Source organism: Solea solea, chromosome 1 (assembly GCF_958295425.1).
Source record: "Solea solea chromosome 1, fSolSol10.1, whole genome shotgun sequence".
NCBI classification, from domain to species: domain Eukaryota; kingdom Metazoa; phylum Chordata; class Actinopteri; order Pleuronectiformes; family Soleidae; genus Solea; species Solea solea.
In genome coordinates this window covers 10,818,050-10,831,024 of record NC_081134.1, presented here as the reverse complement: position 1 = coordinate 10,831,024, position 12,975 = coordinate 10,818,050, and the positions used below count along the sequence as shown (strand labels likewise).

Below are 12,975 nucleotides of genomic sequence, written 5' to 3'. Positions count from 1 at the left end.
GCACAGCAGGTGCCCTTTTACTTTCTGCCCCTGATCTTCCAAACATCTGTGCACACCACTGCACTTACACATACTCATACTGTAGTATATTCAATCACTAGCATTAAAATATCCTTAAATGTTAATAATACATTAAATAATGTTTACCATCATTTATTTTTGCTTTCACATTAACACCCCGTTATCTCTGTCACATTATTTGGCGATATGAAGTTGGGTGTGAGTGTGCTGATGGAGGGATGGATTGTTAGATGGGTGGGTGGAGGCTGGGCTCCTGCAGGCAGCAGCAGGGCTGGGCGGGCACCAGCAGCAGCAGCAGACGCAGCGGAGGCAGAGAAAGATCCAGCTACAGCAAGAAGAGGAGGTTCAGAGACAGTCAGCACAGACAGACAACACCGAGCCGTTTACTGTCGTGACAGCGTCGGAAACACACAGCGGACACCGTCATCATCTCATGTATTTATAGAAACAAGGTGAGCATTATTATTATTATTATTGTTATTCGCAGATTTGTGTTGTTTTGAAACGGTGGGGGGGGATCTGTCACACTCACCCCGCCCAGTCCAGCTAACTATAGCGGATGATGCCTCTCTCATGCTAGCTTCCAGCTCCCCCTCCTCAGCACCGGTCAAATTAGCCAGCTTTGTGTGAGCTCCGGCGGTATCTAGCTGTTTGTTGTTTGTGCTTTAATCCTGTCGTTGAATTCGCTGGTCACTGCATGTTAAAGCTAACAAGTAGCTTAAGCTTTTAATACTCTGTGACTTGTGGCTTAATGTCAGTGTTATTAGCTAGCCATCCCTCATGCTAGCTAAGCAACACTGCAGTGTTTACTGTGTGAGCTAGTTTTGGATTAATGTGTGAGCTGCTTTAACGCTGAATATACTGGTGTAGAGTTATCTAAGCTCACTTCATTCGTATTGACCCATGGTTCTCAAATGGTGGTATGTGTACCACCAGTGGTACTCAAGCGTCCTCTGGTGGTACTTGGAGTATAACTTTGAGTGTGTAGAAAATGAAACAAATAACAAAATAATAGTAATTCACCTTAGTCACCTTATCCTACATAGCTCCATCGTCCTCTAATTTCACTGTCACTGGGAATTAATCTGGATTAGGTAAATTGGACAATCTAAATTGACCGTGAGAGTGGATAGTTGTTTGATTGGCATCAGTTGGCATATTTTCTCAGGTGGTACTTGGTATAAAAGGTTTGAGAACTAATGATACAGATGATCATGTATGCATTAGTTACTGTTATTGCAGTATTTCTATAGGCTGTAAACAGAGGAGATAATAGGGAAGATGTATTACCATTGCATGATACATATTGCACACTTGTTGTTGATATTATCATAAGGGGTGTTAATTCTGTGCAGAGTTCAGTGTGGAAATAGCTTCGCTCATCAGACTTGTTGTCCATGTGAGGTCTTCTGAATTATGGGTACTAGCAACTTAAAACTGTAGCCAAATGCCACTCATTCACTGTACATACAGTGGCTGTTGTCAAATACCTTCTTCTACCTTGTTACTAACAGTTTATGGTACATGTATAGACTGCACTGTTGCCAATTTGTTTATTTTTGGAGACTGCAGTAGGTGTTGGCCTGATTTGGCAGGTTTCTTGACTAAACCTGCTCAGCCTGTGTATTGAAATCTGAGGGAGCATCTTGTTCTTCCTGCATGAGTGCATGTGTGCATGTGCATCACACATGCACACATGCTTGTTGAGGAGCTGTGCAGTTTTACCACAGTCCTTCAGTCAGAACCACCTGTCCAGCTTTGTTGAAGCATCTGCATGTCTGATGCTTTTTCAACAGCAACTTGGGCTAAGAACCTGGTGCCTGGTGCCTGGTGCTGAAATCAATATTACAGTAACATAAGCAAGATTTTGAAAAAAATGTTGAATGGTGTGCTGATATATATTATACTGTATATCATATATATATATATATGTATATATATATATATATATATACATATATATGTATGTGTATATATATATGTATAAAATGATTCAACTGAAGGTTTGTAATAGTATTATTGAATAATTGCCCTGCTTGCCTCCATATTTGCTCATTCTGGTCTGGAGTCTGACTGAATCTGAAGCTTGTTCTAATGCTGCTTTTTCATTTGTGTTTTGCATCATGGATCTGGTTGGCGTGGCAGCCCGTCGTCACCATGACAGCGGAAGAAACCATAAATATGAAGGAGGTGGAGATGATCAAGGTGATCCTGGACTTTCTCAACTCCAGGAAATTGCATATCAGCATGCTGGCTCTAGAAAAGGAGAGTGGCGTCATCAACGGGCTTTACTCGGACGACATGCTCTTCCTCAGGTAGTTGAACTGTTAGTTGGGAGCATCTATAATGTTGCATTACTGTTTTCATCTGGATTTAATAATCCTTTAGAGTCTAAATACCTAAACCTAGATAAACATTTCCTCATGTTGACGGCAAGCAACAGTCACACTGCACACAGTCCGATTGTAGTCATCTCAGGTTGCAGCTCTGAAAAGCTGCATACAATGACAACAAAACAACAGGCAGCTGTTCCAGGCACCCGTATAGTTTTTTTTGAGTCTGTCCTCTGCATTGAAGATAGTGTAACACTGCACCAGTGCAGTGTAAGATGTCAGGGCTTCCTTGAAGTGTGACATCTGCAGTTACACTCAGTCAGATTATTTATTACATTTCAAGTGTGTTTAAGTGTTTGCTGCTAACAGGCTGTCGCATCATGTTACAGCTTTATTAAGAAGGTTCAGATGGTGTTTAAATGAATTGTGTTATATTCAACATAAATATGAGAACACAATTTCACATGTGCTTTCAAAATGAATTGTCTCAGGCAACTGGTGCTGGATGGGCAGTGGGATGAAGTCCTGCAGTTCATTCAGCCTTTGGAGTGCATGGACAAGTTTGATAGAAAAAGGTGAGTTTAATGCCTCAACCAGTTTCCCCATGTTAGAGTTCATGTCTATTTTATTTTTCCATTTATTAGATATTTCACTCACACTTACCAGACCCTATGAGGACCATAACCTCCCCATTACAAACAAACAGTGTCACACAACTCAGACAAAGTTTTTAAAGCAACATTTACAAGTGTGCTCTTTGCTGTACTCAGGTTTCGTTACATCATCCTGAAGCAGAAGTTTCTGGAGGCTCTGTGCGTGAACAATGCCATGTCAGCAGAAGATGAGCCACAGCATGTGAGTCCCCAACACTACATTAACCGATTGTTATGCTTTGCATTTTCCCAACCTCCTAAACATCCTCAGCCTTGAATCTCTGTCCTGTTTTGTTGTCTTTGTAACAGTGCTCTGACTGTCACTGGTTGTCATGGCAGTCAACACAGAAGGCTCAGTCTCAAAGACAAAAAGCAAAAGAAGCAGTGTTTATTAATACAATGCCAGCTTAAAAACCCACCATCTGTCTGATAATAAAGAAAGGAGAAGGCAGATTGTGTTATTTTGTGTTAGCTTTTGTTTAATGGACTATTCCCTGGCATTAGTTTGGCTTGATCTGTGAATAATGTGTTGGCATGTACAGTATGTACGAAAAAGTTCTTGTTTTATTCTCTCGTGCATGTTGGTCTTAAAGCCAGTCTGAGATTTGTTTCATGTTTTTCAGCTGGAGTTCACTATGCAGGAGGCAGTCAAGTGTCTTCATGCCCTGGAGGAGTTCTGTCCCTCTAAAGATGACTACAGCAAACTGTGTCTGCTCCTCACGCTGCCTCGTCTCACAAACCACGCTGAGTTCAAGGCAAGATTGGAACCTAATTAGATTGCACTTGAAATATTTTTTTTAGTAGTCAGGAATTAAGTATCCCTTTATACTTGCACTGTCGTCTCCTGCAATGTAAAACAGTGATTATACTGCCATAACAGTCTTTGTTTTGGTTAATTACCTTGGTGCCCCAGGATTGGAATCCGAGCACGGCCAGGGTGCAGTGTTTTGAGGAGGCCTGCACGATGGTGGCGGAGTTCATCCCAGCCGACAGGAAGTTGAGCGAGGCTGGATTCAAAGCCAGCAGGGATCGACTCTTCCAGCTTCTTATCAAGGGCGTCCTCTATGAGTGCTGTGTGGAGTTCTGCCAGGTGTGAACTGCAAAACCTAAACACAAATACAGATTTTTTTGGTGTGTGTTTTGTGTTGGTGGTAAAGTCCCTGTTATTGTTTGTGCGCAGAGCAAGGCAACAGGTGAAGAGATCACAGAGAGCGAGGTCCTCGTGGGCGTCGATATGTTGTGTGGTAACGGCTGTGATGACGTGGACTTGTCCATGCTCTCCTGGATGCAGAACCTCCCCCACAGTGTCTTCTCCTGCGCTTTTGAACAGAAGCAACTCAACATCCACGTGGACCGCTTGGTCAAGCCCGCAAAGACGGGCTACTCCGACCTCCTCACCCCGCTTATCAGCAAACTGTCTCCATACCCCTCCTCTCCCCTCCGCCGCCCCCAGTCTGCAGACACCTACATGTCCCGTTCATTGAACCCAGCACTGGACGGCTTGTCATATGGGCTGTCTGGCCAAGACAAGAGAGCGAGTGGTGGGGAGACAGTGCCGGGGAAAGGAGTCTCTCCAATGTCCCACTCGTTTGCCAACTTCCACTATCCTGGAGCAGGAGGGCAGAGCCTGAGCAGGAGCCTGATGATGGAGAGCTCCGACTGCCACAGCATTTTCGAGGAATCCCCTGAAACGTAAGGACTCAGATTTAAAGAGGAACTTATTTCTGTCCAAGTCTTTGACTATGGCTAAAATCAGAGCAAGGTATGTGGATAAGTACAGTACTTTGTCACATATGATGCATTCACTGTTGCTGTCTGCGTGTGTTCTTTTGTGAAGATCAAGGACGGACACTCCTGTGGACAAAATGATGAGTTCAGAACCTCAGACCCTGCGTCCTGACTCGGCCCCAGGCGAGGACGCACCATCTGCTGAGTCTGAGGACAAAAACGAGGTAAATGTCACTAACCTTTGCTTTTTAACTTGTTAGACCTGTTGACACATGTTATGAAACAAGTCCTGCACTTTCCTTGATGGGTGTATCCTAAAGTGACAGTCTAAATATAGGTCATTTCTCATGAGTGGTTTTAGTATGATGTGTCTGATTCATGCTCCTCTTGCAGGTCTTAATTACAGTCACTGCTGCTGGCTCAGCTTGTTATAGCTCTGTGTTGGGAGTGTGAGTTGCACTTCATAATAATATGATTATCTAGGATGGCTCATCACAACTTAAAGGTTTTTGTTGGTTGCGTGAAACACTGATATATTATCAACACTGACTTAGGTGAGTGTGCTGCCATTTGTGTGAACCAGCCTGAGACCTGGACACAAGGAGAGGCCGATTTTAGCCACTTAACAAGGGGTTCCCTTAACTTTCAATATCTATGATATTGAAAGAAAGTGTTTGCTGCATTTTGTTGTAGTCAGACGGCCTTTTTCAACTGCAGGTGCACTCACAGCATCCAAGTCCAGCAGAGAAAATCTGCCATTTTTCATCACAGAACACAGGAGTTGTTAATCCCCTGCTGTCGTCCTGAGCAGTTTCAAAATAGCCACAGTTCAAAAATCCCTTTAAGGCCATAAATCAGAAAATGGAGAGATGATTTATTACTCCAGAGTTTGGTTAAGGTTCATAATAATATTAGTCATTCGGAAATAGTTCAACACAACTCTATTGGTGCTGATTTCCCAAATAACAAAGTGCGTACTCAAAACAGGTATTTGACAATTAACTAATTTACTGATTTTTATTTTTTATTTTGTGGTAGAGAAACAAGCCCCAAATGGCTTTGATCCCAGGTCAGTCTGAACATGTAACGCAAGACACTGTGAGCCTAAAAACAAAAATGAGTCATTACAGCCCTCGTGGTGTCTGTAAATACAATGTTGACAGAGTAGGTTTCTGTCTGGCTCATGCCGTCTATTCTGGGCTCTTTGTGCACCTAGAAGTGAAGTTTGGGCTTTGCTCCGCCTTGCTCGTCGCCACGGAGACACATAAAGAAGCCAAAAAACAGAAGCAGACTTTGAGACCTCTGTGATCCCACTGTCCATTCCCTGCCCTAGCTTTTTTTAGTTTTTCTCTCTGGCCTCCATCTGTTTTTTTTGTTTTTTTTCCTCAGCACTGGCACACTGCCAGTCTCCCTCCCATAATCATAGATCCGTTCTCATCCGATTGTCAAAGCAGGAAGCAGAGGACAGAGAGGGGAAGTGACCTGTCCTTGGCTTTCAGTCTCACCCTCTTTCCCCCTCAAATATCTGAACCAACAGAAGAACAAAACGATCACTGTGCTGACTTGGTAGTGGACTTTTAACCCGCTTACCTGTGTGCAAACATTTGTTGTTGTTCTAAATTTAAATTTAAAGCAAAGTGAGCAAAGCAAAGTGAGCAAAATGTTGACTTAGTTTAGTTTAATTAGAATAAAATATATATAAAAAAACATATATAAGAATAGGCATCTGTCTAACAGTCTCTGGAGACTATGGAGTTGCACTCGAGGACACACACCATGACAGTCCCTTCCACACCTGATGCAGGTGGACTCTGATACTTGCCTGTCTGCTTGGTTTTGGGCCCTCCTCCTCTGCCTCTGGGCTAGTGTTCCTGTGAGTGTGGCTAGGCTTTTCTCAACACTCTGCCTCCAAGCTGGTTGTTTCGATGCTGTGGTCTCCCAGGCGTCGAGATTGATGTTCAGGGCCTTCAGGTCTCTCTTGCAGACGCCTTTGCAACGCAGGCGGAGTCTGCCTGTGGTGTGTTTACCCTGCACCAGCTCCCTGTAGAGGAGGTCCTTGGGGTTCCTGCAATCACCCATGCATAACAGTTATAAGAAATGTGAGCATGCTAATAAACAATACAAATGCTATGGCAGGAAATGGTGCAGTATGGGATTGTGATAAAGTAAAAGCAGCAGAGAACAGAGCAGCTTTTAACAATAGGAGATAAAATAATATTCACATATTAAGGGTAAAAAAGGCTAGTCCATGTAATGTTTTCATGGGCCACTGGTTTTGTGTTTACTCTTCAGCTCCGTGACTCTACTGAGAAGTATGAGGAGTTTTACCGCCAGCGTCTTCGCGTGCAGCAGCACCTGGAGCAGAAGCAGCAGCAGAGGCAGATGTATCAGCAGATGCTGCTGGAGGGAGGAGTCCAGCAGGAGCCGCCACCCAGCGACATGCAGCACAGCCTCACCGAGAAGTTCCTCAACAGGTACGGACACAATGAGAAGTCACAGCCTGTCGGATAGAGCGTGCACGTACTCACGTCATGAATTTAACACGTGTTAAGCTCTAAGGCAAAGTTCTTGTCTGAGTAGATCTATTGCATTTTGACCGAATGAAACCAGTTAATTATTGCACTATCTTCACACAATAGAGGAGCAGCTGTCACACGAGGACAACCAGACGTGTTAAGCTGTGAAACTAATGAGTCCCATGTGGCTTTTTCTGCCTGACACGCACCTCCCCCAAAACCTGCCCTCAGTCCTCACTGCCTCATCTGTGTGTGACCTCGTGTCACATTGAACCATCGTCTCCTCTGTAAAATAACTTCAACATACTGTGAAACCACACAAGTTCATTAAAATTCAACAACGTGGCAGATGAGGATTTGCTGTTTTTTTCTCTCTCTCTCTCAGCAGGACAAAGACTTTTTGATTTGTCCCATAGGAGTCCCCCCCATACCTCTTTTTCCCCGACCACTCCTTGTCTCTTAAACCTCTGCATTATTTACGCGGGAAGCTGTGCACAGTGACATTATTATTTTTCCTTTGCCCTGTGTTTGTGGCCCTAATTCGATTTAACTAGCCCGTCCACCCGATCAGCCAGTACAGAAGTGGAATGAAAAGTGTGGTAGTTTCTTCCTGTTAAAAATACAAAATTGAACCCTTTGGAAAAGACAGAAACACGGGCAAAGGCTGAAAGAAAGGCAGACTGTCGCAGTTAATCGTGCTCGTATATTTTGTACTCAGGTCCATTCAGAAGCTGGAGGAGCTGAATGTGGGGATGGAGAATTTAGGAGAGGAGGTGAAATCATTGGCCCAGCAGTGTAATGGCAATGGGAACATCCCCGCCCCTGAAGACAATAACAACCCTCCGGCTGTGACTCCGGAACAAAGACAGACCCAAGGGGGAGGGGTGCTCAGCAGCACGCCACAGCGCGCATTGGGGGGGCGCACAGTCCCGCCTCCAGACGAGTCCCCTGTTGTCTCTCAGAGGTAGCTGTGCTCTGCAAGTTCATGTCACATCATGGGATGATGATCAGATGATAAGAGTTTTTTCCTGTTTGTTGGCAGCGATCAGAAACAGAAAGACGACTCTCCAGGCTCCCTCACCCGGAGTAAAGAGGTATGGATGCACAGTAAAAAAAAAAACACGTTAACACAGCAGCAATAATACAAGTGGCAGCAAATGAAATGGTCCAACACTTTGGTGAGGCCTGCTGTAAACAAGTCGTACAGCAACCAGCATTTAATCATTTAGCTTTGCAGAATAATGAACCTGAAAATGACTGTTTATCCACAGTCCTTATTATCAGGGACGAGCTGAGGCGATACTCAGTATTGGACAGAATAAAATGTCAAATCCGACGCAATCCAAAAGTTCTATATATTGCAAGCTTTACTATGCAGACTGTAAAAATTCTAAATAACAATCAGAAGCTGCATTTTAGCTGAGTCATGCTCTGGGCTTTTTTATTTCTTCTTCATGGGAGAAGAACATTTGTTAGAACGGTGAAGAGTTATGTTTTTACATACTGTACATACTCTAGGACACAAAGAAGTGGTATTGTGCCATCCCTACTTATCATTATTATCATTATTATTATTATCAATAACACTCGTCATTACTCTGGAAATGTGTTGCACATTTCAACTGAATTTTACAAAATTTGGTAAAAGAAAATGTGCATTTATGCATTTTTCTGTTCACTACTGTTAAGCAAATTTTGGGAGAAATCGTCCAGCGAGATAAGCTGGATTGTTAGTTTTTTGCACTGAAGTTGAGAAATGTGGTTCCCTCTTCAGCCCTCCAGTAATTTCAGTAATGCAATTATATCCTTTATTTGCTAAATTAGTTTTTGACTACACCAATGTTTCCTCGTGCCTCAGGTGTTTTTGTTTAGCTATAAAAAAATGTTCATCAACACAACCCGTCTCTTGTGAACTATGGTCCGGAAACGGTTGTCGTTTGTCCGCCTCTGTGATTGATCACACCTTTTTGTTTTCATCACACAAGAAGATACAGTGTCACGCTGACGGCAGAGATGTCACACTGGCATCACGAGGAAGCAGATTAAATCGGGCAGAAAAGCTCAAATGAGATTATGCGGCAAATCACACGTCATCCGCTTGTTAAGGTGTTTTCGTATGTGGGTTTGTTTTCAGAGTGACAAGCCAAAAAGTCTCTTTGTGCCTGTGCACACTTTGGAGGATACTCAGGCCGTTCGGGCCGTCGCCTTTCACCCGTCTGGATCTCTGTATGCTGTGGGATCCAACTCCAAAACTCTACGCGTGTGCGCTTATCCAGAGAAACTGGACACAAGGTGACACCAATGTCCAACTGTATTGTTTTTCTGATCATGAGTAGACCTTCTATTGTCAAGGTTACATATACAGTATGACTTGTAGGATACCTGCAGTTGAAGACAATTACAATTCGCTTCTCTCCTCTTGTCTGCAGCAATCCGACAAATCCGCCGGTCGTCCGCTTCAAGAGGAACAAACACCACAAAGGCTCCATCTACTGTGTGGCCTGGAGCCACTGTGGGCAGCTGTTAGCCACAGGCTCGAATGACAAATATGTCAAGGTGCTACCATTTAACGCAGAGACGTGCAACGCCACAGGTGAGCGTCGTCCTAAGCGGCCGCACAATCACGTCTGTGTTTGTTGCCGTCAGATTTGTCATTGCTGTTTGTGTCTCAGGCCCGGACCTGGAGTTCAGCATGCACGACGGCACCATCAGAGACCTGGCCTTCATGGAGGGTCCAGAAAGTGGAGGAGCCACCTTGATCAGCGCCGGAGCAGGAGACTGTAACATCTACACGACTGACTGTCAGCGGGGACAGGGTCTGCATGCCCTCAGTGGACACACAGGTACACAACGTTTGTCTTGTCCCTCTCGCCGTCCGTCTGCATTCAGAGACAAAGACAGAAACATTACCAGCGAAATGTGTCTGTTGTGTGTTGCTGCCAGGTCACATTCTGTCTCTCTACACGTGGGGAAGCTGTATGATCGCCTCTGGCTCCCAAGACAAGACGGTGCGTTTCTGGGACCTCAGAGTCCCCAGCTGTATCCGAGTAGTGGGGACTGCTTTCCATGGCTCAGGTATAGTTGAAGTCCTGTGTGTCATCACGTTCACCTCCACATATAACGGCCTTATCCTTCGAGAGCAGAAAATAACATACATTATAACAAGTGTGTATAAAAGCTTTGTTTTTTTTTCTTGACTTGAGATTTAGCTGGATGTACATCAATCAAGTTAAATTAACTTAACTTTATAAATGTATGTTATTGAAAACGTAATTCCAAAACTTAAAAATAAAAGCCTATTTCTCACAACCCACCTGCAGTAGCTCCATGGCCCACTAGGGGGCTGCAGCCGACACTTTTAGAATCACTGTTTTAAGATATCTTCCCCTCGTGTTTCACTCCACAGGCAGTCCTGTTGCCTCGGTAGCCATCGATCCAAGTAGCCGTCTCCTGGCAACAGGGCAAGAGGACAGCGCGTGCATGCTGTATGACATCAGAGGAGGACGCATCGTCCAGGTGTACCGGCCACACAGCAGCGATGTCCGGTCTGTTCGGTTTTCCCCTGGAGCACACTATCTGCTCACTGGCTCCTACGACACAAAGGTCATGGTCACCAACCTCCAAGGTACGTTTTCTGTACCTGAAGTGAATTTATCCACCATTAACGTCTTTATTTTACACCTAGGTGGCTCTTTTGTGTTACTAAGATCGGTGATAAGCAACAGCCAGATGCTTCTTCTGTCGACCAACGTAGTTTCTTGATATGAGTCTTACTTACCTATTAAAGCAATGTGATTTGATTACTTTCGGATTACCATACAATACAAATGCAAATAAAGACAAGAGAAAATTAAAGGGAGAAAGGAGCGTGACGCGAAGCTGGGAAGAGGAAAACAGAGGGCGTATATCATTATGTATTTTAATTGTAATCCTACTAATGAAACCAAATGTCTGATTACGTCTTTTTTACCTGTAACAATAACATAGTTTTGTATCCTACTTGCATAACGCCATCCCATGTGTTCCACCCTGGATAGAGCGTACAGATAATATTACACTGTTTCTTTTCATGAAGACTTAACAGAGGCAGACTAATAATAATAATAATAACAACAAAAAAATCATTAAAAGTTACTATATTGTTAACACCATAGTAGCTACATTAGTTTGAATTGAGGGTCTAAACCAGTTATGCCGCCACACCTGAAGTGTCAGGAGAGAAACTGTGGGCTGTATCTGACGTTGTCTGATCTGTCTCATTGAGTTGTGATCCCTGTGTGTGTGTGTGTGTGTTTAGGTGACCTGACCAAACAGCTGCCTGTGACCGTGGTGGGAGAGCACGGCGACAAGGTGATTCAGTGTCGATGGCACACAGAAGACCTGTCCTTCCTCTCCTCCTCTGCTGACCGCACCGTCACACTCTGGACACACAACCCATAACACAGACGTGCGTGCATGTGTGTGTGTATACAGTATATATAAGCAGTTCTTATAATCTAAAAGACACAACGTCTCTTCCCCCCCCAAAAAAACCCACAACACTGCTCCCCCTGCAGTATGAACATGGACTCACCCTTTCAAGACAAACACACGCACAGGTGAATTTGTGTTTCCCTCCTGGCTGTACAAAAACAAGTGGATACAAACTGGTGACACATGAAAAGCACACACATACACACACACACATTGCATGTCCTCCTTTGACTTCACACCCTCATCATACTGATCGTTGTCTCGCTAAAGGGTAAAAACATCAGAATCATTCATCATTCTTTGAAGCTGAGGTTTAACTGAACAGAGGTGGTTAGTTCATGATGGTGCCTTCCTTCAGTTCGCAGTTTCCATAAGGGAATTTTGCCATTTAAGGGAAAAAAAACTTAAACAAAAAAAAAAAAACTGCATTCCTTCTTATGCATATCATTTCATCAAAGTTGGTATCATGCTGCTATTATTGTCCAGGGAAACAAGAGTCAAATACATGGTGTTAAATGTACATTTTGAGCGGTGAGTTTTTCTCATCCTGAGGCTGAATCTGTGGATATCCAACTGTGAGAGTTTCTGATGTCTGCTGTTATTCTGTCCACATTCGCACGTAACTACAACTCAAAACGTGTAAATTAGCTTACGCATTTGTTTTCATTTTTTAAAAGCCTGTTTGCACTGAAGCTGTTCCAGTGTCTTGTGATGGCCTGCTTACAGTGGAAGATTGTTGTGTTGGCATCAAAGGGAAATACAGAGTGTAACTTTTGGTTGAGTGCTCTGCCTTCAGTGTTACAAAGCTTTGGTTGGTCTGCTGCTGTAACAAGATAACAACTGTAGGGTGCAGCCTTTGCCCATAGAAATAATCTAATCATGTGCACAGTGAAATTGGAAGCACGGGTGCAACATTCGATTAGAGCCAGTATTCAGAGCAAATGCATTATATTATTTTTCTTGTATTTTACGTCTTACGTGAGCACTTTTGTTTCTAACACGGATTTATTATTTCTACAAGATGCATATTTAAGTTGTATATGTTAATGTATAGTATTCGATATATTGTTTTAACAAATGAAGCCAAACTAATACGTACATAGATGTATTTATTTCAGCTGTGTTCATGTATGTACAGTTGTGGCTCGTGTATCAAGCCTCTCTAATTCTTGTTTTTAAAAAGGTGACTTAAATTAATTGAAGCTAACTCTAGTCTAACTGCTGGTACGTTCAATAAAGTGTCTTTTGCAC

At 43.5% G+C, this 12,975-nt stretch overlaps 1 protein-coding gene across 1 annotated transcript; it reads left to right on the top strand.

Annotated features, from left to right (window-relative positions):
* The first annotated feature begins 307 nt into the window (after positions 1–307).
* Positions 308–12,974, top strand: wdr47a (WD repeat domain 47a). The gene is made up of 17 exons (XM_058628662.1): positions 308–473; positions 2,167–2,336; positions 2,846–2,929; positions 3,125–3,209; positions 3,631–3,762; positions 3,921–4,097; positions 4,188–4,699; positions 4,845–4,959; positions 7,028–7,209; positions 7,970–8,215; positions 8,294–8,345; positions 9,386–9,543; positions 9,681–9,844; positions 9,924–10,094; positions 10,195–10,326; positions 10,658–10,876; positions 11,549–12,974. Exons 2-17 carry the CDS (start codon positions 2,179–2,181, stop codon positions 11,689–11,691), a joined length of 2,730 nt encoding a protein of 909 aa, XP_058484645.1. The 5' UTR covers positions 308–473; positions 2,167–2,178; the 3' UTR covers positions 11,692–12,974.
* Position 12,975: the final 1 nt, after the last annotated feature.

Excerpts from the sequence above, each read along its gene's own strand:
- wdr47a (XM_058628662.1), top strand. The coding sequence starts at position 2,179 with ATGACAGCGGAAGAAACCATAAATATGAAGGAGGTGGAGATGATCAAG. Across the intron at positions 8,216-8,293 it reads TCCCCTGTTGTCTCTCAGAG|CGATCAGAAACAGAAAGACG; the intron begins GTAGCTGTGCTC and ends GTTTGTTGGCAG. Across the intron at positions 10,095-10,194 it reads TGCCCTCAGTGGACACACAG|GTCACATTCTGTCTCTCTAC; the intron begins GTACACAACGTT and ends TGTTGCTGCCAG.